This window comes from Microdochium trichocladiopsis (genome assembly GCF_020744255.1).
Source record: "Microdochium trichocladiopsis strain MPI-CAGE-CH-0230 chromosome Unknown B0I36scaffold_3, whole genome shotgun sequence".
NCBI classification, from domain to species: Eukaryota; Fungi; Ascomycota; class Sordariomycetes; order Xylariales; family Microdochiaceae; genus Microdochium; species Microdochium trichocladiopsis.
The window spans coordinates 292,245-319,428 of NW_025763546.1; the positions used below are offsets into that span (position 1 = coordinate 292,245).

A 27,184-nucleotide genomic window follows, 5' to 3' on the forward strand; every position below is an offset into this window, starting at 1 on the left:
CGGAAGGCGCAGGGGTCCCGGTGCTCCTGCCCCTGCACTCCAGGCTGCGACTTTCAAGGTTCTGACCTCCACGTGCGTGCATCACTTCCGCTCGACGGATGCCTGCCTCCCCAAGGGTCGTCGTCAGCAACATCGCTTCCCACCTCTGGACCTGTGCATAATTAGTCTATCCGGCCGGCGCACCATATCTCCAGGCCTCCAGAGGCTTCATCACGGTCCACCGGGCCGCTATCACCATCCCAGAAAACACAACGACAATGACACAGCCGCAGTCGCCCCCCTCTGCGGCCGAGTACCTGCAAGACCCCCGCTTCCAGCAGACGTTCGTGCTGCCCCCAGATGCCGACCACCACGAGCCCTTCACCATCACCTACAGCGACTTTGGGTTCCGCCATCCGGACGGTCCACAGCACGACAACGTCGTGCTCTTCTGCGCCCCGCTCTTCGCCAGGTAATTATTACTTGTCCCCTGCCCTCCAGGCCATCCTTGCGGCCTCGGTCCCTCCCAGCACTGACATCCGCATCCCAGCCGCTACCTCCACATCACCAAGGACAAGCTTGCCAAGAAGCATCGAGTCCGCTTCGTCAATGTCGACCGCCCGGGTTTCGGAGGCACAACGCCAGTCGCCAATGCTGAAGACCGCGTCACGGCCTGGCTGAGGATTGTGCCCGCCCTCCTCGAGCACTTGGGCATCCGCCATGTCGCCATCGTCTCTCAAAGCGCCGGCACAATCTATGCCCTCAACACTCTGCTCTATCTCCCTCATCTTCTGCACCCAACGCGGCCCTATGCTGCCCTTTGCGTCCCCTGGGTTCATCCTCTGCACTCCGGCTCGCCCATGATGGGAGCTGTGCACATGTTGCCCGCTGCAGCTGTAGGCACGGTCGACACCCTCGCCGGCTTCTTCAACAGCACTCTCCGGCCAGTCACGGGCTTCAGTGGCGGCATTCTCTCTGCCTTGACGGGCTCGCTCGGCCTGGCCAAAACCCCGGTCTTAGTGGACGGTGCAGACCCCGACGACGCGGCATTCGAGGACGCCGTCATGCCAGAGGTTGCCGACTTCGCTTTCCGTCAAGGATGTAAAGGCATGGGCCAGGAGGCTCTGATGCTTCTGAAGCGGGCCGGCCCCAAGGAGGTTTGGGGCTCGTGGGTGGACGTGGACACGTATGTGCCGCTTCTGGCCGCGCAGGTACAAAACACCGCAACGCCAGGCACAGCGACAGCGGAATCTGACAGTCCTTCCGAGGAGCATTCCCTCAAAGTCGACGTGTTCTTCTCAGAGGCCGATAACATGATTGGGACGACTGCCGGACCGAAGTGGTTCGACGACTGCTGGCGAGAGCAACAGCGTGGCAAAGCAATCGAATACAACTCGACCGTAGTGCCGCACACGGATCATGACAGGATACTCGACTTGCGATTCGGAATTGTTGAAAAAATCTTCAACACTGTCAACCGCAGAGCGACCGGCTCGGGTCAGTAAGCCGGATCGTTCTTTGCGCAGCGCCACTTGTATTGGCTGGTGATATCGATGGATTTAGCGAACAATGAGCTTTTCAGCGATCTTGGTTCATGAGGTCCTGGGTTCGAAGTTTAGGCAGCCGCCATTTGGCATAGTCTATTCAGGCATACATTATCTGCACACTCGCCCAGTCCGATTAAGCGGATGCATTGCAGCCACTTTTAATCTTGCTGGCCCCTACACGGCAACACCGCGCATGATCTAGACGTCCTGCTTCTCGCCTTTCTCCATGGTCATGACCGGACTGCTCGACATGACCGGGGAGCCGTCAGACACTGTCCTCTCGCCATCGAAGAACCCATCTCGCCCTTCCTTGCCGAGATACTCGTAGCCCATCGGCACAGACTCGAATGCAGCTGGCACAATGCGGAGCTTGATGAAGTACGTGAGCACGGAGTACCCTACGGCCGACGCAGTAAATGTCAGGATCCAGCCTAGTGTGTACATGTTCTTGCCTGCATCGCTGACAGCCTGCGGCTGGTAATTCGCCACGAGACCGGGCAGACCGAATGAGACACCGGCTGCAAAGGCGAAGCAAGCAATCCAGTTGACACCGCCCCAGTACCAGTATGTCGCGCCTTTGGTGCCATCGTAGAGAGACGGCACGTGGATGTTGCCTTTTTGGACGACCCAGTAGTGGGTAATAACGACCTATGTTGGTGTCAGAATAAAGACATTCGCTGAGCAATCTGGCACGTGGCAGGGAGGCTTACTGCACAGAGTGGCGCCATGAAGATGTTGTAGCTGCCCAGGAAAGACAGGAATGCCTGCGCGTTCGCAAGAAGCTTCCAAGGAACAACAGCGATACCGAGAACGGCACAGAGAACCTGGCCTCTTTTGATGGTCATGTACCGCGGGAACAGACCGTTGAGATCGGCGCCGAACGGAATGCTGTTTGCACCGAAGTTGGTACCGAGGACTCCGAACAGGAACGTAAAAGAGACGAAGAAGACACCCGCGCGGGCTGCCGGGGTCCAATAGTGGTCGAGGATGGCATCAAGGAGGTCCCACAGATTCCCTGTGAAGTACGGGCGTAAGCGGCTACTTCTCATCCATGTTGCTCTAACCAGAGTTTGACAGATATGAATTACTCACAGTAGGCCTTGCCCCAAGCACCCTGGATCGACGCAGTGCTCGCCAGGCCGAGGAAGAACACAAGAATCTTGGTGACGAAGACGGCAACGCCCTGCAGAGATCCAGCGTGCCAGGGCTTCTTGCAGTACCGAGCGAGATCTGGTTGGTTGATGACCATCGGCGACAATGTGCCCAGAATGACATTGATACCCGACATGATGTTCCAGCCGATGGCTCTCGCGCCAGCAGCCTTGACACCACCAGCATTGGCCAGGTCGAGACTGCTCAGACCAGTGCCGTATGCCATGCACCAGCCGAAGAGCCCAAAGGCTGCTGCTGGCATGGTAAAGCCTTTGATTGTGAAGAGCAGCTGAATCTTGCTCGGGTGGACGAACATCTAGTTTTGCAACGAAAGAGAATTAAACTTTTGCGCTCCCTCGGGCCTCTAAAACTCGACAACTGCCATGCGACTTACGAATGGAAACTCAATCAGCCACATGAGGAAAAATCCAAGCAGCTGCTTGGAAGTGACGTTGGCTGATGCAGGCAGCGTGTTGGGCCAGTTCTTCCAGCTGTCGCCGAAGATGCACCGGAAGCAAAGCGAGACGAGGTTGGCACCGTAGAAGCTTTGGATGCCGTACCAGATAATGCAGACGCCGGCGCGGATCGCGATGAAAAAGTACGAGCCGTACATGCCGAAACATGAACGCGCGACGCAGGGGCTGTAAGCCAGTCACGGCTTGTCAGCTATCGCTCCTCTTTGCAAGGCCTTTCTGGGTTGCACGGGGAAGCCGTCCGCCGACTCGTAAAGGATGGCGCTCAATTCAAGACTTACTAGCCAACGTGGTACATGACTCCAGGTCTGGCCATGCAGGCGACGGCGACTGCGGCAATGATGGAGCCTATCACGGCCGAGGCGAAGGCTTGTTGCCATGTCTAGACTTGCTCGTCAGCTGAGATGATCACCAGGCACCGGATCTGGTACTTCATGATATCGGACGTGGACGTACCAGGCCGACGGCGATCAGGGAGGACGCGACGTTCCATCCAGTGACGGAGAAGGCGGCAGTAAACCAGTACAATGGCAGGTTGTACCTGGAGTTCCGAGCTCTTATTAGCATCCTGCTCACACCCTTGACGAGGGACACCGTAGACTTACCAGTCCCAAGTCCGCTCCCGCGGAGGCGTCGGCTCAAGATCGCGGTTTGTCCACTTCTCATCGCCGATGAGGACCTCGTCACCGTTGCCGACGGGTGCCTTAATAAACTCGTGGAAGGCATGACGGGACTGGAAAGCCGCCGTGACGGCCTCCCGGGACGGGAAGGCAACCATTGCTGCTTTGCTTCGACTGTCTGTCTGTCGTGTGGACCTTTGACACAAAAGATGAAGTAAAGTTGGTCGCAAATAGGCGGAACACCGAGTATTGGTCAGTGATGTCGACACAGGAACAAGCGAGACCTTTTGGTAGTTCACCGAGGTTCCAGAACCGGGCATGCAGGGTGACGAGACGAGCCCAGTCGATATAGATATCCTCCCCCCAAGGTAGGTGTCGGGATGTCGATCATGCTGCCTATCTCCACCAGTCCCGAACGGCCGGCCGCGGCTGGGGCCTCTTCGGCGGGTGCGCGTAGACGCATCGGGGACGCCATCACATCAGCATGGGCCCAGGCCTGGATGTTTTGCGGTATCTCTGGCACGAATCAGTCCTGGCTGGGCCCTGTGATCGAGCCGGATCGTGCCAAGAATCCCGGCAGATAACGCCAGGGGGGGAAATAGTCAGAATTGCGAAGAGACGTCCAGTACAGCATGCATGTCAGTTTCCTCTCTTCCAGCACCCACCAAGCGGGATCGGTCCACAACGAGATGTGACCACACACTCTTCTCTCCTCTCTAGCACCACCGCCTCCCAGTTCCCCATGCTTGCGGAGGCGGGAAAGATAAGACGCTGACCAGGGGGAGAGCAGCCAGTTGTGTGGGACCACGTCGTGGCAAGGCCTCGGCGCCAAGCTTGAAGAGAGACCCAGTCAGTCAGCCCTGCACCGCATGTGGTGTACGGGTGGGTCGGCAGTTCCGATTTTTGGGGGGCAGGTTGCAAGGTGGAGGTGGGGAGCTCTCTGTGGCTGATGATAAAGGCACTTTTGGGGATCTTTCGGATGTCCGATGATCTCATTTAGTGTGAGAATTGACGATACACACATCTACACGCCAATCCATCTAGATGATTTGAGATGCTTTGCAATGACTCAGATGAGTATCTGTTACCGAGTGGCTTGCTGAGCTCTGATTCCAAGTCGCTTTACGTTTCAATCTGGTGTTGCTGTTCTCAGCTTACTCCACCTGGAGCTATTGAGGGGCAAGTGCTGTAGCGATGCTTGCCATATTGGGGTGTTGTAGAACTGCATGCGATGCCAATGTCCTGCCGTTCTTGACTGTTCATCAACTAGGATAAGCAATACGGGCCGCCAGAAGTCTGAGGTTGCGCTCACTGATGGGAACTGCAATGGCGGTTTTCCCACATGAGGAGCTCGTACAATCTCGCTCCTTGCATCACATCCAGATCATTGTCACCGGTGCAACAGAAATGAGGGGGTATTAGTGCCATAGACTTTTGAGTCACTCGGGGTCCTAATTGCAAGGAGGAAGTTTTTATAATTGGTTTATCGCGTCGCCTAGGCCAATTGCCCTCTCTTGTATGGGTAGTTCTTCTTGAACGCCTCTGCGATCTCGCTGCGCGTAGCCACCCCTGTGTATCAAGACCAAAGTCAGCAATTGCATGCATGCGAATTCAACGAAGAAAGAAAACCCCATTTCACCGGGGGAGAGGAAAGACAACTTACAGACACCCTCCTTCTGACTGATGTACTCTGCAAACTCCTTGAGCGCGGCAAACCGCCCCGGACGCCCGATGATCCGGCAGTGCAAGCCGATTGTCATCATCTTGGGCATGCCCTCCTGGCCTTCCTCGTAGAGCACGTCGAACGCGTTCTTGATGTGCGTCAGGAAGCCCTGGGGGTCGCGGAAGCCGCTGCCCACGACGTGGAACTTGAAGTCGTTGCAGTCGTAGCTGTAAGGGACCATGAGGCAGCCCTTGGCCTGGTCGTCTGGCAGGCCGCGCTCGTGCGCGAGGTCGGTCCAGTAGGGCACGTCGTCGGCATACGTGTCGCTCATCCACTCGAGCATCTCGCCCATCTCCTCGTAGACCTGGGGTACCAGGGTGCGCGAGTGGGGGGAGTTGCGCCCGTAATACCAGCCCCGAGGGGCGTAGCCGGAGAGGGCCTTGAGGGAGGTGATGGCCTTGCGGATGTAGTCTTTTTCTTTTTCGACGGGCATGTCGTGGTACTCGATCCAACGGTAGGCGCTGGGGTTCGCGTTGCAAGGAGATGTTAGCAGGGCATTGATTGTCAAAAGGGTGCCTGGGAGAGTTGAATGCGGGTGTACACTTACTGCGACGCAACGTCGTGGCCTTCCTCGACGCACCGCTTCACGACCTCGGGCTGCTGCTCGACGGCCTGTGCGACGGCATAAAGAGTGAACTTCATCTTGAGCTTGTTGAACATCTTGAACATGCGCCTGTTTCAACAAGTCAGCGGGTTGTGCTTCCACTTCTTCAGCCTCAGCCGCAGCCGCGAATTCATTCTTCACCCAAACAACGAGGGGCGCACAATCTCGTGATAACTAGGCGGCGGGCCAAGACACTTACCAAAACCCGGCACGACTGCCATACTCAAACTCGGACTCGGCATTATAATTGCGCTCGTTGATCCGGGCGCCTCCGGTCGGGTTCTCGCGGAGGTTGGTCTCGGAGACGCCGTCGCCGTTGAGCACGGAGCGCTCGCCGCCCTCCTCGTAGTTGATGACAAAGGAGACGGCAATTTTGGCGTTGTTGGGCCACTTGGGGTCGATGCCGGCCTCGCCGTAGCCCTTGAAGTCGCGGTCGTAGCCGTAGTCTGGGTGTGCGTGGTAGACCTCGGGCATCGTAGCGGCGGCGGTGGTGGTGGTGGTTATTCCGTGATGAGGGGGGTTGGGGGAGCTGGGTTTTGTTCTGCAAGTAGATGGTATCGCGAGCTCGAGGTTTGAGTGTTGCTAGTCTCTGCCTGAAGATGACAATGGCTATACTAAGGTATTACGGGGGGGATCCAAGCACGAGAAAGTCTACGCCAGTGCTAGACAGGCAGACAGAACATAAGAGCAATCTTATCACAGGGCAACACAATCGCTCAAAGCTATCTACAACGGACTTGTGTCCTCGAGCTCGGCTCCTCCTCCGCACCGGAGGTCGGCAAGCTGTCTCATGCTTGTGTCTACCCCGCCTTGAGCCAGGTCCCGTCGGAAGAGGGACAGGCTCGTCAGACTGTCAGCGACACGCTTGTGATAGATGGCTTGCACGATTAGCCGTCTTATCAGTGCTCCTGCATCGCTCCTCGGCCGATGTCATGCCAGTTGGAGGCGCGCTGCTGGTGCGGGGTCGATTTCCCCAACTGCGAGGTGGGATAATTACAGTACGGCCAGGGGGCCTAGCCAAAGCCGTCGGAGCATTGTCCCGCGCTTCAGGGGTCTGTCTCTTAGCGGGAAGTTGTGATAGCCCGTTCTGGCGGTGGTTCCACTGAGAGCGCCTGTTGGTGGCTGATAAGACTATTCCCCAGTTCAGTCTAACGTGCTTCGGCGCTGATCCGTCCCCAGGGAAGCAGGCGGAGGGCCCGAGTCGTGTCGGATGCCTCCGGGGTGCAAGGCTGGTGGCATGTTATCAGCCCCCGGCGGGCTTCCGTCGGCAGCCATGAGAGCTGGCAAGTATGCGGTGCTCCGAAATTATCGGAGGCGGGCAGCATGTCTGGGTAACACTGTAAGACTAAGGGCAACTCATGAGGCCGTACTGAGTTCATCACTGTGAAGCTGACGAGGTCCCATGCATCATTCCACAATGTGATTACAAGAGGTAGGCGATGAGCTAAAGTGCTCTCGACCGCCTTGCAGTCGGAAGTGCCAAAACTCCCAGACAGGCAGAAATTGATGCGAACTCTCAGTGCGATTGCAACTAACAGCAGCTGAGTGATCACCCACAACTTCGAGCGACCGACACCGGGCACAAGCGACGTCGGACACTCGGCAGGAGTAGCTCCGTCCTCCGGTCCAACACATCCACGATCCTGACCTTCGAGACTTCTCGTGACTTTTTTTTTATTCCCTCTTGGGCCACTGCCGGCGTCCATGATCGACCTCCGCGCCCTGTGTTGCGTGCCCGGCTGTCATTCAAATCAAGCAGCAAACATCCGGTCAGTTTGCACCCCAGCGAAGCGCACCAACAGCACACAATGTCTCGACTATTCCAACCCCTCAAGGTCGGGGAATTTGAGCTCGGGCACCGTATAATGCTTGCGCCGCTGACCCGGTACCGCTGTGACGACGAGTGGGTGCCGCTGCCCATGGTCCAAGGTGCGTTCTTGTCAATGTCCCGCGTCTCACGCACCACGCTGCCATCAAGCCCGATCGAGTATATTCAGAGTAAGGACCAAAAAGGTTAACATACTCTCAACTTTCACAGAATACTACGCCCAGCGAGCCTCAACCCCGGGCACCCTCCTCATCACCGAAGCGACCCTCATCTCCCGCGCGGCCGCGGGACGCCTCAACGTCCCCGGGATCTTCACCGAGGCCCAGATCAGCGCCTGGAAGTCGGTCGTCGACGCCGTGCACGGCAAGGGGGGCCGCATCTTCTGCCAGCTGTGGCACCTCGGGCGGGCCGGGCACGCCCACGTCCACGCCCAGCTGGGCACCAAACTCGTGTCCGCGAGCGCGGTGCCGCTCAGGCAGGCGGCCGTCACGGCGATCGCGAACCCGCCCAGGCCGGGGACCCCGCACGCGCTGACCGACGACGAGATCTGGGGAGTCGTGCGGGACTACGCGGCGGCCGCGCGGAACGCGGTGGAGGGCGCCGGGTTCGACGGCATCGAGATCCACGCGGCCAACGGGTACCTCCCGGACCAGTTCCTGCAGGACACGTGCAACACCCGGACGGACCGCTGGGGCGGGAGCATAGAGAACCGCGCGCGGTTCACGCTCGAGATCACCAGGGCGGTAGTGGCGGCGCTGGCGGGGCGGGCGGATAAAGTCGCGATCCGGCTGAGCCCGTTCAGCGAGTACAACGACATGAAGATGGCGGAGCCGCTGCCGCAGTTTGAGTACCTGATCAACGAGCTGAAAGCGCTCGGTGGGGAATCAGGCAGGAATCTGGCCTATCTGCATTTCATTGAGGCGAGGGTGCACGGGAATGACGAGAAAGTCGATGAGGGCGAGGCAGCCGACCAGGAGACTGTTGCGCCTCTCGTCAAGCTCTGGGGCAATGCAAGCCCGGTCTTGTTGGCAGGCGGGTTCACGGGGGAATCTGCGCGCAAGGTTGTGGACGGGACCCTCAAAGAGTACGATGTCGGGATCGTGTTTGGGAGGCACTTCATCTCCAATCCGGATCTGGTGTTCAGATTGAAGGAGGGACTTGAGCTGAGCAAGTATGATCGGTCGGTATTCTACACGCCCAAGAAGAGGGAGGGATACATAGATTATCCCTTTAGCGAACAGTTCACAGCCAGGGCTGGTGCTGCTTTGTGATTAATACAAAATTTATCCACGACATTGACTGGTTTCTCGCTTTTGTGCGCAACAAACAAAAACGTATGGATTGGTTTTTGGGCTGGCCGCCTTATTACACTTAGGTCAATAAAATGAGTGGATGGTTAATGTGTCAATCAGACAACTTGTGAAATGTCGAAGTCTGGCTGGCGTCTGGATGACTTTGCAGCGCGACGCAAGCGCTGATGATGGAGCGTATCACGAAGTAAATTGTTAGCCAGACCTGCCGCTCCCCCTATCGAAACAAACAGCTAAGTACACACTTTGCATTTCCCCTTGCATTGGCGGACGAGATAAGGAAGCGCAAGCTCACAAGAGCTTTCCTGATGTGGCCCGTTACCCCACGGCGGGGGGAGCTTTATCTGGTGGACTCGATCCCTGGAAAGTGAAGCCGTCGGAACCCCGCCGATGTCTGCAACGGGACCAGGAGACTCCTCCGAGGCCGATGCCGGCTGCTCATCCGCGGCGCTCGGCCCATGGTTGAGCCTGGAGCTTTGCGACAAGTTCAAGAGCCGATGTAGTGAAGACTCACCTCACAGGCCCTGACAACAATCGCGAACACTGTATGTCAACCTTCGTGGTCAGGCAGAATCTTGCAATTTTCGACGATTAACGCCGTCTAGACATACTACTCCTGGGAAGCAATGGAGCCCTACAGACTCACGGCGTCAGAGGTACTTTCCAAAGTCAAGGGCGGCTCTTTGACTGTGGAGGCCTATGCCCAATCACTATTGTCGCGCATTCAAGAACGCGATGCCACCGTCAAGGCATGGGCATACCTCGACCCAGAGCAGGTCCTTGCGCAAGCCAAACAGCTCGACCAGATCCCGCCTGAGAAGCGCGGCCCGTTGCATGGCGTCAGTGTAGCTGTCAAGGATGTCATCCATACAAAGGGTTGTCCCCCAATCTGTTGGGATCCTGTGATCAAAGAACAAGACTTCTGACGTACGTCGCAGACATGCCCACGCAGTACAACTCGGCCATCTACGAAGGCTTTGCGGCTGGTGTCGATGCTGGCTGCATCCAGATCCTCAGGAACGCAGGCGCGTTGCTTTTGGGTCCGTCTCTGTGCAAGTCCTTGGCCGCCCTCAGATGCATTAAACTGACTTGTCCAAGGCAAAACGACGACCACAGAGTTCGCCGCGACGACAGTTGGACCAAAGACGTGCAACCCGCATGACCCCTCGAGAACACCTGGGGGCTCTTCCTCGGGATCCGGCGCGGCGGTCGGCGACTTCCAGGCCGCAGTTGGGCTGGGGACACAGACTGGCGGCTCCACGATCCGGCCTGGCTCTTTCAATGGCATCTACGCGATGAAGCCGACATGGAACTCGATTACTCGAGAAGGACTGAAGATTTACTCGCTGCTCTTTGACACGCTCGGGCTCTATGCCCGGAGTGTCGAGGATCTCGACCTCCTGGCGAATGTCTTTGCGGTCGCCGACGACGAGTCCCCCGACAACAACAGCCCCAGTTTCGAGGTCAAGGGAGCCAAGTTCGCCATGCTCAAGACAATGGTCTGGTCGAACGCGGGGCCCGGCACGATCGCGGCCATGGAGAAGGCGGCAGGCCTGTTGCGCCAGCACGGCGCCGAGGTCGAGGAGATTGAGCTCCCACCCAATTTCGACGAGGCGCCCCAGTGGCACCGCACCGTACTGCACAGCGAAGGCCGCGTCTCGTTCCTGCCCGACTACCAGACGGACAAGGACAAGCTAGACGGGTTCCTCACCGGCCACGTCGACAACGAGCACAAGATCACCCGGCGGCAGCAGCTCGCGGCGTGGGACGGGCTCGCGACGCTGCGGCCCAAGATTGACGAGATCGCTGGGAGGTATGCGGCCATTGTGACGCCGAGCGTGCCGGACGAGGCGCCGCTCGGCCAGAAGTCGACGGGCAGCGCGTGCTTCAACAGCATTTGGACGGTATGTGTAGTCTCTCTCTCTCTCTCTGTCCATGTGTGTCTCTGTGTCTCCATCGCTTCCCAGCCAGGAGCATCTGGCGTGCAATTGCGTGATTATTCCGAGCCTGGTGGTGCAATGATGATGACTGACCGACCCTCGCATCTGCAGGCGTTCCACACCCCGGTGGTCAATGTTCCTGGTTTCCAAGGTGAGCATGGAATGCCCATTGGGCTCTCACTGGTCGGGCCGCGGTATGAAGACCGCCGCCTGCTTAGGGTCGCCAAGGCTGTCGGCAGTGTCTTTGAAAAGGAAGGTGGATGGACGCGGCAATTGTAAGCGTGTGTGATAGAGCGTGCCGAGCCGGGAACCATAGAAGAATCAAGAAGCTCGTCGTGTATTGTTGGAAATGCCCAGAACAAGTTGAATAGTCTGGTCAGCTCGCCATGTGGAGTGCACCTGAGCGGCTGAAACCTCAGCCACGCGGGAGGCAAGCGCAGGCACGACTTGTCTGTATCTGGAAAATCAATCTGGCAAGACACACATACGCGGGGGATCGCCAAAGGAACCCGGCGCCGTATCAGCTTGGCCCTGCAGTATGCGCTGCTCTGTGGCCCCGAGCACCTTCTCTTCTCAGGTCTTGGTTTTCCTTGGTGCTTCTTGGTCCCTCTTGGCGCCTTAGTCGACTGCAGGGGCCAAAGGCGTGCTCTCGTCCCTTGGACGCATTGTGGCGATCCACCTCAACTCGTCGTCCCACGGCCAGGCACGCGGTCTTTGGCTAAGGGCACATCGTCGCGGCTCCCGTCGTCCAGTCGGATCCAGAGAACAACCTTGATGGCGTAGATGCGCCATGATTCTGCAGTGCACTAAGAGCAGCCATGCCGGAACGAGTCAGCAGACCGCTGGAGGCACACGGCACATTATTACGTCCCGTCCTCGGCGTACGGTGCTACAACTCCCTTGTTTTCCGTCGCCGTCTTGGTTACAAGGGTAGTCACTCAAACGACAAACTGCCCGTACGCACAGACGCCGACGTCAGCGGCTGCCATGCCATTGTCCTTATCGATCAGCGGCATCCTGGCGTCAGATCTATTATGAACGGGAGCTATAAACAACCCGGACAGCATAAGTCACATTCTGCGACATACACGCCTGGGGAATTGGCAGCCAGGAACCGGAACTCGGCACAGCCTGCGATGTCTTCTTATCTCTGGGCTTCCGTGGTCGGGCAAGGGGAGCTTTCGGTTGTGATGCTCACATGGCCTCGCTCCAGCATGGTTTTTTCAGGCCGAGCGGATCAGAAGGGAAGTTGTTCAAAGTCCATGGAGCCGCCAAGGACGTCGGGGTTCTTGGCTTCTGTTGAGATGGTCATCCTACAACTGCCGGGGTGGCTGCTGTCGACTACTGAACAAGCTACCACTGGTTGGCACTCACTGGTGGAGCTTGCTCTGCTGGCGGCTTATAGCGCTCTACAGGGTTCCCAGGGCTGCCCAAGTGCCGCATTCCGCCCGGCAGTCAGTAAACCTTGGGGAGGCATTCGCCCCTGATGCCGCCAATTACGTGGCTCGTCAGGCCCTCTCTTCCCACCAACCGCCACCTCCGCATTTTCCCCACCACGGACATGCAGTTGCTATCAGTAGCCAGAGCAAGAGTACTATCCTATGCTTACTTCCTCCTCGACGATCCCACTGGGAGAGTCTTGGCCGCTCATTCCGAGCCGGCCTTGCCTGCTCTGGTCTGTTGGGTCGACATTTACCTTCCAAATTAGTGACAGTGCTGCCATGCACAGCTCGTGTCATTTAACACCAAGCACTCAGTGTTCACGAGTATTGTCCACAAGACTCGCAACGGGCGGCCGGGAGCTGTCCTTTGACAATCCAGCACAGTTATTGCCTCTGTAGTCACGTTGGCCTCACATATTTCGTTCTTGGAACCGACACTGCGAGGATCAGCAGAGCACCGACTTGTCTCTCCCGTCAGGACATCCAGCCTCGACGTGCCACCACCAAGCAATGTGATGCGAACTACTAGTTCAGCCACCGACCAGTCGGCAGCGGGATGCCCCGTAGGGTTCCCTTGATCAATGCCATTTCAGCCAAGATCTCGCAAGCGCATATACCTCTTGGCTCTTTCCCAATGACTGCTAGGACCTTGGCAAGCTATACTGCAACCTGCCTGGCGACCCTGACTATCAGGCTCGGACACGACATCGACGCGCTGCTCTCGTGATACAAAGCAGAACTAGCGCCATCGATTTCAGGTCCCAGTAGTGCTCCTTCCTAATTCTGTCAAGGCCTGCCAATTCATTGGCGCTCGTGCAACCCTGCTCAGCGTAGCCTCATGTCTCATTCCCCCAGCCGCAGCCTCAATGTCGCATCCGGACACTTGCACCACTTTGCCCTGGTCCACGCGCCATGACCGCACGGCTGTAGACAATTGTGGATGTCATTGACGCCATGAGGCGCGATCATGTTCTGATATCTATATAAACGACCATCCTGTTACCATGTCTCGCCAGAAATGCCAGAACAACAACAGCAACTCGTCCGCTGTCCCATTTCCACTCAGCACAGCGCTTCCTTGTTCCCGGATCTCAATCACTCCATCACAATGCTCAACTTCCCCAAGCTTGCACTACTCTTCGGAGCTCTGCTCCCCGCCGCGCTGGCCGCTCCAACCCCGGCCGGCAAGCAGGTCATTCCCGGAAAGTTCATCGTCACCCTGAAGCAAGGTGCTTCTGCTGCTGATGTCGCCTCCCACTTGAACCGCGTCCGTGACATCCACGCCCGCAGCTTGAGCCGCCGCGACACCGTCGGTGTTGAGAAGACCTACGCCATCGAGGACTTCAACGCCTACGCCGGCGAGTTCGACGACGAGACCATTGCCGCCATCAAGGAGGACCCTTATGTGAGTGCCGAATATGGTCACCGACACAAGAAGCCTTCAACTGACCACCGTTGACCTCTCCAGGTTCTCGAGGTTGAGCAGGACCAGATCTGGACTCTGTTCGACGAGGTCGAAGAGCCCGCTTCCAAGCGTGCTCTCGTCACTCAGACCGGCGCCACCTGGGGTCTGGGCACGGTCTCGCACCGCAACCCCGGTAGCACTTCGTACATCTACGACAACACCGCTGGCCAGGGCACCTTCGCCTACGTTGTGGACACTGGCATCCTGACCACCCACAACCAGTTCGGCGGCCGCGCAAGCTTCGGCTACAACGCCGTCGGTGGCAGCAACGCCGACACCCAGGGTCACGGCACCCACGTCGCTGGTACCATCATTGGCTCAACCTATGGTGTTTCCAAGGCCGCCCAGGCCATCGCGGTCAAGGTCTTCGCTGGCAGCAGCTCGTCCACCTCGATCATTCTGGATGGCTTCAACTGGGCCGTCAACGACATCATCTCCAAGAGCCGCCAGAGCCGCGCCGTCATCAACATGTCCCTGGGCGGTGGCTTCTCGTCCGCTTTCAACAGCGCCGTCAACAGCGCCTACAGCTCCGGCGTCCTGTCCGCCATCGCTGCCGGCAACTCCAACACCAACGCCGCCAACACCTCGCCTGCCTCGGCCGCCAACGCCATCACCGTCGGCTCCATCGACTCGTCCTGGAGGCGCTCGAGCTTTTCCAACTACGGCTCCGTCCTCGACATCTGGGCCCCCGGCACCAGCGTCCTCTCGGCCTGGATCGGCTCCAACTCTGCCACTAACACCATCTCGGGTACCTCCATGGCCACCCCTCACGTCGCTGGCCTCATTCTGTACCTCCAGGCCCTCGAGGGTGGCAACGCTGCCGCCATTACCTCCCGCCTTCGTGCCCTGGCCACCCCCAACCGGGTCACTGATGTCTCTGGCAGCCCCAACTACATTGTAAGTCAAGCCTCAAACCAAGTTCGTCATCTATATGCATCTACAGAAGTTCTGACTGACTTGCCTTTGCGCACTTAGCTCTACAACGGCAACGGCGCGTAAGCGACACATGCTTATGAGAAGAAAAATAAAAGCCAGAACTCGACCACACTGCTGTGGACGAGAACGGTATACCTCAGGCATGACCGTGTGGCAAATGACCAATGCGGTCTTTTCATCTTCGACCTTACAAATTTTTATGCAATGTGTGCAGTGGGTACATACCTTGAGGAGTGGCTGTATATATCGAATGAGACAATGATTTCTTGACCTAAGACTTTCAGACACCAGTGACATCTCTGACCCTCTGACCCTCTGACCCTCTGACCCTCTGACCCTCTGACCCTCTGACCCTCTGACCCTCTGACCCTCTGACCCTCTGACCCTCTGACGATATGACCCCTAAGCCTACAGCCATGTACTGGTGTGATATGAGACGTCATCGTATCAAACGGCGCCATCATATCATAAAGCTCTCCGCCTTAGCGCACTGCGACAATAAATAGCTCTTGTCTCCTTCCTATGCTGGGACCCACTGCGAGTGCCTCTCTCCACTCGAGACCTAGTACTCGTGCCTGAGGCGTGAGTAGACTTAGGTCATGCTAAGCATAAGCTGCATTCAAACCCTGACGGAACCCGAAGGGACAGACAAATGTATCTCACTTCCCCTGCCCTCCCTTCTTCGGACTCAAAGTTTCTCAAACACCACGCGTAGGTCTCCAGGCGTGGCGGTAAAAGCATCAACCATACCCTTCACAACGGGATACGAGTCGGGAGCGCTACTGTCTCCATCGTCACTGGGAGCCATGCGTATACGGAACTTGGACAGGATCATCCTCGCCACGAGGCGGATTTCAAGGAGACCAAATTGTTTTCCCGGGCAGGCGTGGCGGCCTATATCATTTTTGGGGTAGGTGGAAGCCCGTATGTCAGTTTGTCTTTTGCTCAGTTCATGGCGATTACCCTGTGGCAATCGAAATTCGAGACAGGAGGGGGGCCGGCGGTTGGCAAAAGCGGCAGTCGTGCTGCTGGGACTTATAATGAATAAAGAGGGCTCACCTGTCGCGAACGCGTTGAAGGCTTGGGCGTTCTTGACCAGCTCCGGCCGCGTGGTCCACCGTTCGGGCATGAACTCGCTGGCGTCGACGAAGGCCGACTCCACTGTTTTCAAACTACTGTCAGTCCAAAGCCACCTCTCGGATGATTATTGACAGCCAACGTCTGTGGATTGGCCTGATCAGACTCACATCTCCCAATGGTCCACCGAGGCGCAACAATGACCGTGGACGGCGGTATCCAGGTATCACCAATATACACCCCTTTGTCGACGGTCTGTCGAATTCCACCGGAAGGCACAGGCGGATACAGCCGGAGACTTTCGTTGATGCAGCCGTCCAGGTAAGTTGTTTCTTTGATGTTGCTCGTGGAGGGGAAATCACGCTCGGATGCGGCAAAGCTTGTGACTTCTCGCCGCAGCACTTCTTGAATCCCTGGCCGCCGCGCGAGCTCGAAGAAGAGCATTGTCAGGACCTGGGCAGTGGTGTGGCTGCCTGCGACCGTAATGGAAAAGACGTCACCGACCAACGCGTTGCGGTTCAGCGACGAGGAAGAGGCCTCGGGGTGATCACTCCGTGCCGACCTGATGAATTGCGAGAAGGCGTCCTCAGCTAGACTTCGATCAGCGCAAGCCGGCTTGTGCTCCGGAGCACTTGAATTAGACTGATTGTCCTGGCCACGATAAGGGTCCTGCTCGCGTGACAGGCGAGCATCGCACATTGCGCCCGCCCAGCCCAGAGCACGGTTCCACACGTCAGAGACGAAGGGAACGTAGGGCGCCGAGGCGGCGATGATGAGGCCTAGCCATGGCACGGGGGTGAAGAATCGCAGCATTGACATGCCTTGCGATATCAAGTCGGGAGCGAAATGCGGCTCTGGAACAAGTGGCTTCCCATTCCTTTCGGACTGTTGAGAGCCGAGGTGACCCTCCTGCTTCTTGCTTGTTTTCTTCGTGGTTATACTGGCCTGGCCAGTACCGCTACGTGCGAGGTTCGGGATCAGGAAAAACGTCTGCCCGAAGGCGACATCTCCCATGACGTCAAAGGCGAAGTGATAGAACCATTTTGTTGCGTTCAGTGGTTTGCCCGCAGCATGGTCCAGCTGGGCCAGAAACTGCTGGACGAGCTGCTGCACTCGCTCTGTTTTGGCAGTAACATCTGCATCTCATATTAGTTGATACTGCGCGCCTTGAACCCTTCGCAAGTCACAAGGGGTAATGCTTGAAACAGGCCGGCGCCTTAGAGAGCCACCAAACCAATCGACTTCTGCTGCCTGAGACTTACTTGCAGAGGACACGCCCAAGGCCTCGTCCCAGTGCTTGCGGCGTGCAGCATAGCCCTTCTTTGGGCGGATTGAGTTCACGGCCACATATGGATGCAGCATGTCATACCAGGGAGCCTTGATGCAAGTTGTGCCTGGTCCACTAATGGCCCGGAAAACATCTGGATCGAACACGGTGAGCTCCTGGGGTCCTGAAATCGCCGTCCAGTTAGCGCTTGTCTCCTCTTCCACAAGATCAAAATCCATCCCTCTCCTAAGTAGGTCGGTACAACGAGAATCAAACCAGACATACCCGTGCGTACAATGCGTCCGTACTTGCCGTGCAAGTCATCCAGAAAGACATGGTTCTGTTTGCGTAAGACATGCACTAGGTGCCATAGCTTTGAAACCTTTGCGAGTTTGGGACCGGGGAAGTGGTGAAGCGGATGCTCGACAGTCCTGTAGATCAGAACACTCGCATAGAGGCCAGCGAAGAAAGCGGCATTGATCGCAATAGTTGTCCGCGTGGCTGGCACAGCTTCGCTGGGGTTCCGAATTAGGTTGAGTCCAGTAAATGCCAGCCACAGCGTTGCTGTAATGAGCATCCAGCATTGGATGTAGAATGTCGCTTGCATGTGGTGCTCGCCATGCTTGAAGTAGAGTCGATGAGATGCGATTCCGGTAACTGCGGAGATCGCTGGCGTTAACAGCTCACACATGTTGAACCGGACACTAAGCGAAGTAAAATTGCTAGTAGATCCGGGAAGCGCCAGAGTGACAACCTTCTGGGAAACACCTATACATATCACTAAATATGCGGAGGCAGGGTTGTCCGCCCGACGTTGGCATTTGTGCTCATTGGTGGCAGACCTGAAGTTTCTATCCACTGGATCCCCCTCCCCCCCTTCCCCAGTGCAACCTTCAGATTGGTCAAGAACACGGTGCCAATATCGCCGTCGAAGCCAGCATGATGTTTTGTGGGCAGAGATGTGCCCGCGCACCCGTCCTTGGGCCGACCTTCTGGGATAAGGCAGGGGCGATCGCAGCGCATCGTATAAGTGGCCACTCCCTTGGCGCAAACACATTGGACGTTCTTGGCGAAGTCAACCCCAGTTGTTTGCGGTGCCCATTAAACCGTATGAACCTTTCCTCTTTAGGCCAGTTTTACAGGATTAGCTACAGGGGGCGTCACGCCGTCAACAGTCCTAGGGTTATTGTAGTGGTTTTCAGTGTCCTATGCAAAATGATCCTACATAAGGCCCTTATATAAGTCATTCAATACTACGTCTATCTCGATGACTTCGGCCATTTCAAACATGGTACCCGAACGCGAAGAATACCACTGTTCTAACGACTATTCTAAAGGCTGCTCTACTGGCTTCCCTGCCAATCGCGCCGTCGAGTGCTTTGCTCTGCCGACTACTCGTTCAAACGCCCGTTGCATTTTCTCTGTACGCGTATTAGCTGTAGACTCTATCTTGATGGGTTTCTGATTCGTCTGTGGGCTAGTAATGTTGGTAGGAGGTTTCAAGAATAGAGGACGCCTCCGACGCGGTACATGGCTAACTAAAGAATTGCACCACGGGATAACTACTGCATGATCAACAACTTCCATTTCTACAGCGAATTCTAGTAGGTGCGTGGAAGTCGCTGGTGCTAACGTGGTCAAGTAGAGTGATACGGTATAATGTTGTTTGTAGGTGGTCTGGCCATGGCTCGCTTAGGCCTGGTGTCACAAGGAGTGTGCGATAGGGGCATTGTGGGCCCCCAACTGCAAGGCCTCGTATGCAATGGCCAGTGGTGCGGAGGAGGTTGACCCCCGCAGCCATAAAGCTTGGTATTGGGCTTGCCTAGCCAGGGCATCCGATTCGCTCGGGACACGCTGCCTTGTTGGGATCCTTGGGTGATGCAGCACCACCCATGCTCGACCCAGGATGGACGACATGCATAGGCTAGGCAACGAGACTTTAACATGGTGAGCACACCAACTGCAGGCAACATGACAAATAGTGTTGTGAACATCTGCCTCTAGAGCTTGTAACACAGGAGCAGCTACTTGCTCGAGGCCTTGGTGACGAACGAAATCCCTGCTGGAACTCGATCATCGCTGCCCGATTAGTCTAGTGATGACGAAATCTCCAACTGCACGTATGTTCTGAATCAGCAACACCATCGGAAGTACGAGATCTTCATTGGACAGAATTGGCCCGAGATGTCCGTGTGGGTCACGAGGACGTACTTCGGCTGCTGGCGGTCGTGAGCTTATACTCGTCCGCATCAAATTGACCAACAGGGTTGCAGTCAGAAGTAGCCTTTTGATGTGTCGGCGGAGACGCTCGGTGGGTGTTTAGCGGATTGAATCAGCCGAATATGTCAGCACTAACACGCAGAGCTGCGGATTGCCACTCCCGGCCGACAGTCATTGCTCAACGCAGAATAAATATCTAACCAATATCCAAGGAAGATTTCAATTCTCTCCCTTTGCTCGGAAAAGTTTGTGCTTCCTCACTCGTCCTTCCTCACTTGCTCTTCACTTGTCCTTCTTCACTTGTCCACTAAGCAAATATATTCGATCAAATGGGTTCGGTGCACACAACACCCAATTATGGACGGCGGCTTTTGCCCGCTGTCCTCGACGAGCTTGCTGAGATGACGCCAAATCGTCTCTATGCGACAATCCCCAAGACTTCTGATGTCGAAGATGGTTTTCGCGATATCACGGTGGCAGAAATCGCGAGAGGTGTCGACTACATGGCTGGCTGGATCATCGACCGCTTTGGTCGTAGCAGCAACTTCAAGACCATCAGCTACATCGGCACCGCAGATCTGCGGGGAGCAATTGTTTCGCTGGCGGCAGTCAAGGCTGGCTACAAGGCATGTGCTCCCCTGGAAGAACAAGTCTCGTAGACCTATGCGTCAGCTGACGCTCGTGTTTAGCTTCTCCTTCCATCACCACGGAACCCGTCCACCGTGAACGTGTCACTCATGGCGCAAACGGAGAGCACGAAACTGCTGCATGCCGCTGAAGTGGCTCCTATCGTGCAGCAGCTGCAGTCACTGCAACCGCAACTGAGCGCAACAACGGTGCCAACATTCGACGATATGCTCAATACCAATCCGGAGCATGTCGTGTTCGCAAAGACATTCGAGCAAGCCTGGAATGATCCAGTGGTCATCCTGCATTCATCTGGCTCAACTGGTGAGCATAATCACGGAACCCACGGAAGCTCGAAGCTGACGTCTGCACAGGACTTCCAAAACCGATCACAATGACACACGGTTCGCTCGCTGTGCTTGACAACGAGCACAACTTGCCGGAGGTTCCGGGCCGCCGAAACAGAGACTGGTCGATGTGGACTTTTGACGGCGAAGCTCGGGTCTATACCGTGTTTCCTTTCTTCCATGTGAGATTTTGGTAGATCTTCATGATCCTTGTGTAAAGGCTAACATGTACACAGCTTGCTGGATTTGTCTGCCTTACTTGTAAGTCCATTCCTGTGGCTTGAACTTTTATGTTCGTCCTGATTCTCACGAAGGAACAGTGCAAACAATCTTCATGAACGCAAGCCCTGTACTTGGGCCACCAAACTTGGTTCCTGACGGGGCCCTCCTGAAGAGTGTTATGCTCCACCAGAAGCTGCGAGCGGTTTTCTTGCCGCCAGCTGTGGTCGAAGAGCTCCTTCAGGAGCCTGAAGGCATTGAACTTCTTAAGGGCTTGGACTTTCTTGCATGTAGTGGGGCACCACTCAACCCGGAAACCGGCGGTATGCTCTCGAAGGTGGTCGAGATCGTGTCGCCGTATGGCTCGACAGAAATTTACCCTCAGCCAGAACTCGCACCCGCAGATGGGGATTGGGCATGGCACGAGTTCCACCCTGCCGTAAAGCATGAGATGCGGCTTTTCGACGAATCCGAGAAAACGTTTGAATTCATCGTCATCATCGACGAGGAATCAAGAGCTACTACAGGGGCTTATCACAACATGCCGGGCATTGCCGAGTATGCGACCAAGGATCTGTTCATCAGGCATCCAGACCCTGCGAAGCCAAATCTGTACAAATACTACGGTCGCAGGGACGACATCATTGTCCTGGCCAATGGCGAGAAGTTCAATCCCGTTCCCGCGGAAGTCAGTATTGCTTCACATGGTGCCCTCAAGGGCGCCTTCCTGATTGGCGACAGCCGCACAAATGCACTTCTCCTTGTTGAGCCAAGAGAGCCCCTAGCGGACAAGCTGGCACGGGACAAGTTGATCGATGAGATTTGGCCTGTTGTCGAAAAGTCCAACTCACTCATTGCGGGACAAGGCAGAATTCACCGGGCACGGATCCTTTGTGCGACACCCGACAAGCCTTTCACGCGCACCGGAAAAGGGACAATTGTTCGCAAGCTAACGCAAGAGACCTACAAAGATGAAATTGAGCAAATCTACGCTATAGCCGCGAAGACCACAGGAGTCAAGGCCAGCCTTCAGCCAACAGTCAGGACAACATTCGAGAGTCCTGCTGTGGTGCAGTTCGTGCGATCTATACTGGCCGGGTCTTTCCCCCCGGGCGAAAACATTGGGGAACACGAGGATCTGTTCATCCACGGTCTGGACTCGATACAGACCCTCGAGATCGTCACAAGTCTGAAGCAGAATCTCAAGAACCATACGAATCAACCACTGAGTTGGATTTCGCCCCGCACAATCTTCAAGCACAGCAACATTTCAGAGCTGTCCCAGCTCATCCAAGCATTTCTCAACGACGGCATTGTCCCTGCCCAGGACTCGGCGGCGTCTAGAGTCCGCACCATGAACGAAGCCGTCAAAAGATACACTACAGATTTGCCTGTGAGGTTCTCAGACGCCGACGCCCCTTTTCCGAAGGACAATTTGACAGTTGCACTACTCGGATCAACAGGATATCTAGGCTCCCAGCTCCTCGCAAATTTGGTTCGGGATCAACGTATCTCGCGTATCTACTGCCTGAACAGGAGCAAAGATGCGCAGAAACGACAAGAAACATCCCTGCTTAAGATAGTGACCGATGTCGCCGAGCTCAAGCACAAGATCAAGTATATCACGATCGACATTTCGCGAGCACGTATCGGTCTCACGGACGCGGACTTCACCACTCTGGCTCAGACTGCAGACATTTTTATCTACAATGCATGGCGCCTGGACTTTGGCATCTCCCTGCGCTCATTCGAGCCATTCCTCCGCACAACCCGCGACCTGGTTGACCTCAGTCTTGATGGGCTCGAGCAGGGCGCGAGACAAACACCAGCGCGAATCGTATTAGTGAGCTCGATCTCCTCCGTCGGCGCACTGGCCAGCCGGGTCACCGCTCCCGAGGCCATTGTCGAAGACCCCCTCGCGACATTCAACATTGGCTACGGCGAGTCGAAACACGTCGCCGAGCGTATCCTCAACGCCGCGAGCAGGACCTCGGGTGTGCCCGTCGACATCGTGCGCGTCGGACAGATCGGGGGATTTTCCTCACCCACAGACACTATGTCAAGCACGTGGGCTGACCAGGCCTGGATCTCTGCGATTGCGCGCACGGCGCGCAAGCAGGGCACGATCCCGACGCACGTCATGGACATTGACTGGGTCCCTGTCGATACGGCGGCCGCAATCTTACACGACGTTGCATTGTCCGCCTCCATTACCGGCAGAGCAAATGGCGACGCGCGGTTCTTCCATGTCATCCACAGACAGCCCCAGCCGTGGGACCTGCTCATCCGCGTGCTAAGCAAGAGGTTAGGAGTGGCAGAGGATAAGCCCTTGAAAGCCGTCAGCTTGCCGGCCTGGGTCAGGGATCTGCGTGCAGTCTTGGAGGTTGGGAAAGGCACGAATGACAAGGATGGTGTGGCAGCCGAGTTTCCCGCCGTCAAAATGGTTGACTACTATAGTTCGCTGGGGAATGGTGCCGAGGGGGCAAGGTGGGCGAATGACAAGGTGGCCGGTGTATCTGAGGTGGGATATCCGGTGCTCGATGAAGAGCTACTGGGAAAGTGGCTGGAGAGCTGGAAGCTGTGATTTGCACTGGTCGTTATGCGGTTGCACCACCTGATTTGGTCAATGTTGCTCTTGGGTCTGCTATACTTCTTACCTTAGCACCTCCTTAAAAGGTTCCGTGATAGGACGCGGGAAGCAACTTGCATACGTGGCTTAGGCGCCTGCGCCAAAAGAGCGACATGCCATGCAGAGTAACACCCTTAAGGAGGGAATGAGTGTTTCCTCCGCTCACAGCTAGGCCTCCGGCGTATAGTAGGCGGATGCTCTGAAGACCTTTCACACTGTTGCTGTATCACAAGGTTTTCACAACTACATGTCTTCAAGGGTGGTTCGCTCTTCATTTTGGACTGTGTTGACATTTCCAGGGGCGAAACACAACGCAGGAAAGAACTTGAATAGCTTGCGGAATTTAGTCTATGAAAGCAATTTTATTGACCTGTTTCAACTAAAGACCCTTGATATTCCCCTCCATTAATATTGAAATCATAGCGGACTCGGGTCAAACCCGTGATTTTGAGCATAGATGCGGCGCGGATGCATACTGCTCCCGAGTTCAGAGTCCAATTTCCTCGCATTCTGTGTTCTTCCTAGGCCATGGCCACCATCCGCTCAGGGGTTTCTGGTCGTATATCGCATTGAAACAATGTTCTGATCCACTTTTATCCCATTGGTAGTAAAACTCAGAGAATTCCGGCTCATTCCCTGCAATTGCCAGAGTCATATCCTCTCTGGACAAGTCTTGGCCTGGGTTGAAATGGCTCAAGACATAGAGCTCCCGGGCGTAGACTTCAAGTTTTGCGACCCAGAGTGGTTCGGCATTTTTGCCAGTTTCGTCTGTGGGCATGTCTGAGAGGTAGTAGATACGACAGAATTCATATCCGTCCTTGGTGAACTTCTGGCTAGCGTTTTGTGCCGGGACGATGGAACCGATGTTCGATTCTATGTTGTCTGCAGCTGTCCAGTGCCAGCCTTGTAGCATGAGACGTGGAAGATCTTTTGTTCTTAGGATGATGCGGGCTTCCCAAGGTGGACAAGTTGTGTCGGATGTTGCCCTCGTTGCATGGGGTCGAAAGAAGAAGTCTGCGCGGTAATTGTTGTTTTGCCATTCTGCAGCATCAAAGCGTCTCCCATCAACGGGTCGACGCTGATTGCCCTCGTCAATGGCAGCATCGATCAGGTTGCCTGTAAGAGGAGCCATGGTGTGGTCTGGCCAATGGGGTTTGTGAGAACGGAATCGTTTTGGTGCGCCAATTTTAGAGATATGTGGGAAGGAAGCCGATCTAGCTTTAGGGATCGAGCTCTCCATCAACAAAATCGGCTCTAGCTTATATAATGAATTGTTCAACTCGTACCAAGTCACCACCGGCGTTGGAACCAGGGCACCGGAGAAACCTTTCTGTGAAAGAGAGTTTAAGGTGTACCATACTGCTCTGCGCGGTGGGTCCCGGGGTATAGCATGCTCGAGCTGCTGACGGTGGCTGCGAGCAGACACGAGCAAGCCGATGACAACAGGCACGCAGGCTCGAAGTTCGCCACGTGATATACGTGGATCATCCTAGTTTGGCGGATACGTGCAAGGCCCTGGCAAGGCACATATGTTCTTGGGATCAATGTTTTGCGAATAGCTACAGTCATCCGTTTCTACGTCGTCAAATTTCTATTCTGACAAGTATGTCAACGCGACTGACCGTGCGTAGGAAGCTCCTAGGTAAAATTAAATGAGCATAACACTCAACAATTTCAATCCGCCGAATGCATGTTCTACTTGTCACCTGACTTGGCTTGCCTCGGCTCAAGCCAGGCGCCCCTTCTCTAGCCATCGCGCACCCTCCTCGCCCAACTCTTCCCTGGCCTTCGCCAGATACTTGGCATTATCCTCGTCCGACAGGACATCCGACCAGCGACCGTTGGTGCCCTTGTTGATGAAGTTCTTAGCACCTCCATCAAACGCAATATCCGCCTGCGGCGGGGACGACATCTCAGCATGCTCCTTCATCCACGCGAACGTGCAATGCTCGACGGCATCTTTCCACTGCTGCTCGGTCAAATCTGGAACCTCGAGGAACTCCGCGATCCGGCGCATCTCTCCCGGAAGGTCCTTCTTGAGGTCGTTAAAGTGGACGAGCAACAGGTTCGGCTGGTCCCGCGCGTCCCACCATTGACGGGTGTGGCTCCAGAATGGCCACGGCAGGCTGCCCCGTGAATCGTCCTCGACCAGATCGACGAATAGATCCCGCGGGTTGGGGGTAGGCGGCTGATAAGCGGGCCCTACTCGGCCCGGAGTGTCGTTGATGAGCTGCCAGAATGCCGGAGTGGCGATTGAGAAATGATGGTGGGTGCTCCAGATCATGTCGCGGCCATCCCGGGCGACAAAGATGTACTTGACGTCCGGTTTCCAGACGAGGGCATCCAGGGGAAGATGGGTCTTCAAGAAGCGCCGTTGTGTCTGGGCTTCGACCATGCCATGCAACGCCTCCTTGGGAATGATGCGCAGGTCGACCCATGGCGACAGGAGGCCAGGCGCGACGCTCGGGTCACCTTTCTGTGTGAGCTGCCCGACGATTTGCTGAACCCACTGTTTATGCTGGGGTTAGTGGCTGTACTGCCAGTGATGTTGTCGTTTGTGACGAGAGATAATGTACGTACGGTTGTGCCCGACTTGCCGTACGTTGAGATGACAATGTCGTCAGGGCGAAAGGGGAAGTCGTTCCAAGCCTCTGAGTTCTGGTGGTGGTTGTACACCTCGCGGGTCTTGACGGGCATCGTTGAGGCGCTAACCTTGCCATTCGTGGTGGCCGTCGTGGTCATGGTTGTGGTGGCCATGATGCTTCTGTTTTCTGTGGGCGCTGAAAATTAGGGGATTTCGTGTACTTTCCTCTGCTCTTTTGGGACGGCCGAGCCTGCGGGTGGCACAATGACCGCCTTTTATCTGCAAGTCCGGAGGCAATAGGAGGCTGACAACGGGGCAATGCCAACAGGGAACTCACCAAGTGGTGCGACCCCATGGCTTTTTGTTTTAGCGCCAGGTTTACGGCGCGACCAATACTCGACATTTTCGGCAAGTATGACAACATGTGTGTCAGTTGTGATTGGTTCACCCACGCCACATGCGTCGGGCTCCTTTGCACGGCCCGGGCACAAGTCTAGCGCTTACATGTACTCCACGAGCTGTGATATGGCCTTGACGATCAACGATCAACGGCCGGAGCTCACTGGACCACAGAGTCCGACGTTGGTCTAGTAGGCGCAGTGTACTGCTGCTCCTCGTGGCACCAGTGTACGCTCTTGGTGAGCAGCCACCAGATTCTTGCTGGGGTGGCCGCATGTAAGCTGCTTACAGCTGCTGAAGCAGGCCAAGCAGTGACATCGGTCGTCGTACGGATTGTGCTTGGGAGGTGATTTTGCATCGCAAAGAGCAAATGAGACTCTTCCTTCTGGATGCTGCTCATGTGCCTTGCCAGTCCACCTCGGGCTTACTCTGCAGCCATGCAAGCTGTGGAACTTGGATAGGCCGACGGTATGCGATCGATTTCCGGGAACTGGCCGCGTAGCCTATCTTGCACCCCGCCGCAGGCCCCAGGCCTCGTTGCTTTAGTTCTCAAATCGTCCAGCATGACCTTGCAGGGCTGACATTCCCACTGCTCCAGCCTTCGGATCGGGGCTACCATAAGGATCCACCACACTAGTCTGGTTTTCCCCTACTAGTCCAGTAGCCCACAACTTTGGATTTTCGTCTAGCTTAATCAGCTCGAATCAGTCATGTCCATGTAAATCATATACCAGTCTATTCGAGAATCACAGTTTTGCCCTGTGGCAGGGATCAATCATAAGGAAGCTGCGTACAC

At 56.0% G+C, this 27,184-nt stretch overlaps 10 protein-coding genes across 10 annotated transcripts; 5 read left to right on the forward strand and 5 right to left on the reverse strand.

Moving 5' to 3' along the window:
- Window positions 1-257: 257 nt before the first annotated feature.
- Window positions 258-1,484, forward strand: B0I36DRAFT_360109 (uncharacterized protein; the record flags this gene model as incomplete). Its single annotated transcript, XM_046158247.1, has 2 exons — window positions 258-451; window positions 530-1,484. 2 exons carry the CDS (start codon window positions 258-260, stop codon window positions 1,482-1,484), a joined length of 1,149 nt encoding a protein of 382 aa, XP_046014695.1.
- A 240-nt stretch (window positions 1,485-1,724) lies between these two features.
- Window positions 1,725-3,929, reverse strand: B0I36DRAFT_239106 (NCS1 nucleoside transporter; the record flags this gene model as incomplete). Its single annotated transcript, XM_046149665.1, has 7 exons — window positions 1,725-2,174; window positions 2,237-2,541; window positions 2,619-2,994; window positions 3,073-3,319; window positions 3,433-3,533; window positions 3,608-3,692; window positions 3,757-3,929. 7 exons carry the CDS (start codon window positions 3,927-3,929, stop codon window positions 1,725-1,727), a joined length of 1,737 nt encoding a protein of 578 aa, XP_046014696.1.
- A 1,266-nt stretch (window positions 3,930-5,195) lies between these two features.
- B0I36DRAFT_263571 (polysaccharide deacetylase) lies at window positions 5,196-6,766 on the reverse strand. The gene is made up of 4 exons (XM_046151165.1): window positions 6,298-6,766; window positions 6,042-6,167; window positions 5,435-5,955; window positions 5,196-5,340 (listed from the first exon to the last, which is right to left on the reverse strand). Exons 1-4 carry the CDS (start codon window positions 6,570-6,572, stop codon window positions 5,267-5,269), a joined length of 996 nt encoding a protein of 331 aa, XP_046014697.1. The 5' UTR covers window positions 6,573-6,766; the 3' UTR covers window positions 5,196-5,266.
- A 962-nt stretch (window positions 6,767-7,728) lies between these two features.
- Window positions 7,729-9,217, forward strand: B0I36DRAFT_381508 (uncharacterized protein). Its single transcript, XM_046160867.1, has 2 exons — window positions 7,729-8,027; window positions 8,137-9,217. Exons 1-2 carry the CDS (start codon window positions 7,907-7,909, stop codon window positions 9,195-9,197), a joined length of 1,182 nt encoding a protein of 393 aa, XP_046014698.1. The 5' UTR covers window positions 7,729-7,906; the 3' UTR covers window positions 9,198-9,217.
- Window positions 9,218-9,696: 479 nt separating this feature from the next.
- B0I36DRAFT_420897 (amidase) lies at window positions 9,697-11,536 on the forward strand. Its single transcript, XM_046162172.1, has 5 exons — window positions 9,697-9,781; window positions 9,842-10,112; window positions 10,175-10,276; window positions 10,335-11,140; window positions 11,288-11,536. Exons 2-5 carry the CDS (start codon window positions 9,863-9,865, stop codon window positions 11,453-11,455), a joined length of 1,326 nt encoding a protein of 441 aa, XP_046014699.1. The 5' UTR covers window positions 9,697-9,781; window positions 9,842-9,862; the 3' UTR covers window positions 11,456-11,536.
- A 2,190-nt stretch (window positions 11,537-13,726) lies between these two features.
- B0I36DRAFT_372540 (alkaline protease) lies at window positions 13,727-15,082 on the forward strand (the record flags this gene model as incomplete). The annotated part of the gene is made up of 3 exons (XM_046160128.1): window positions 13,727-14,023; window positions 14,087-14,980; window positions 15,059-15,082. 3 exons carry the CDS (start codon window positions 13,727-13,729, stop codon window positions 15,080-15,082), a joined length of 1,215 nt encoding a protein of 404 aa, XP_046014700.1.
- A 625-nt stretch (window positions 15,083-15,707) lies between these two features.
- B0I36DRAFT_346519 (cytochrome P450) lies at window positions 15,708-18,054 on the reverse strand (the record flags this gene model as incomplete). The annotated part of the gene is made up of 5 exons (XM_046156468.1): window positions 15,708-15,913; window positions 16,079-16,180; window positions 16,267-17,232; window positions 17,359-17,547; window positions 17,649-18,054. 5 exons carry the CDS (start codon window positions 18,052-18,054, stop codon window positions 15,708-15,710), a joined length of 1,869 nt encoding a protein of 622 aa, XP_046014701.1.
- Window positions 18,055-19,984: 1,930 nt separating this feature from the next.
- B0I36DRAFT_381511 (uncharacterized protein) lies at window positions 19,985-23,457 on the forward strand (the record flags this gene model as incomplete). Its single annotated transcript, XM_046160868.1, has 5 exons — window positions 19,985-20,191; window positions 20,273-20,534; window positions 20,585-20,739; window positions 20,794-20,818; window positions 20,878-23,457. The coding sequence occupies 5 exons, from the start codon at window positions 19,985-19,987 to the stop codon at window positions 23,358-23,360; spliced, it is 3,132 nt and encodes a 1,043-aa protein (XP_046014702.1). The 3' UTR covers window positions 23,361-23,457.
- Window positions 23,458-23,846: 389 nt separating this feature from the next.
- B0I36DRAFT_316628 (uncharacterized protein) lies at window positions 23,847-24,194 on the reverse strand. The gene has a single exon (XM_046153054.1). It carries the CDS (start codon window positions 24,181-24,183, stop codon window positions 23,893-23,895), a length of 291 nt encoding a protein of 96 aa, XP_046014703.1. The 5' UTR covers window positions 24,184-24,194; the 3' UTR covers window positions 23,847-23,892.
- Window positions 24,195-25,131: 937 nt separating this feature from the next.
- On the reverse strand, window positions 25,132-26,102 carry B0I36DRAFT_372541 (P-loop containing nucleoside triphosphate hydrolase protein; the record flags this gene model as incomplete). Its single annotated transcript, XM_046160129.1, has 2 exons — window positions 25,132-25,914; window positions 25,986-26,102. The coding sequence occupies 2 exons, from the start codon at window positions 26,100-26,102 to the stop codon at window positions 25,132-25,134; spliced, it is 900 nt and encodes a 299-aa protein (XP_046014704.1).
- Between the last annotated feature and the right edge of the window lie 1,082 nt (window positions 26,103-27,184).

What these genes read in the sequence shown, in the direction of transcription:
- B0I36DRAFT_420897 (XM_046162172.1), top strand. Translation starts at nt 9,863, where the DNA reads ATGGAGCCCTACAGACTCACGGCGTCAGAGGTACTTTCCAAAGTCAAG. An exon ending in GGATGTCATCCATACAAAGG is followed by an intron (nt 10,113 to 10,174) that starts GTTGTCCCCCAA and finishes CGTACGTCGCAG; the next exon opens with ACATGCCCACGCAGTACAAC. An exon ending in CGCAGGCGCGTTGCTTTTGG is followed by an intron (nt 10,277 to 10,334) that starts GTCCGTCTCTGT and finishes GACTTGTCCAAG; the next exon opens with GCAAAACGACGACCACAGAG.
- B0I36DRAFT_316628 (XM_046153054.1), bottom strand. Translation starts at nt 24,183, where the DNA reads ATGCCCACAGACGAAACTGGCAAAAATGCCGAACCACTCTGGGTCGCA.
- B0I36DRAFT_263571 (XM_046151165.1), bottom strand. Translation starts at nt 6,572, where the DNA reads ATGCCCGAGGTCTACCACGCACACCCAGACTACGGCTACGACCGCGAC. An exon ending in GGCAGTCGTGCCGGGTTTTG is followed by an intron (nt 6,168 to 6,297) that starts GTAAGTGTCTTG and finishes TTGTTGAAACAG; the next exon opens with GCGCATGTTCAAGATGTTCA. An exon ending in GGCCACGACGTTGCGTCGCA is followed by an intron (nt 5,956 to 6,041) that starts GTAAGTGTACAC and finishes CGCGAACCCCAG; the next exon opens with CGCCTACCGTTGGATCGAGT.
- B0I36DRAFT_381508 (XM_046160867.1), top strand. Translation starts at nt 7,907, where the DNA reads ATGTCTCGACTATTCCAACCCCTCAAGGTCGGGGAATTTGAGCTCGGG. An exon ending in GCCGCTGCCCATGGTCCAAG is followed by an intron (nt 8,028 to 8,136) that starts GTGCGTTCTTGT and finishes CAACTTTCACAG; the next exon opens with AATACTACGCCCAGCGAGCC.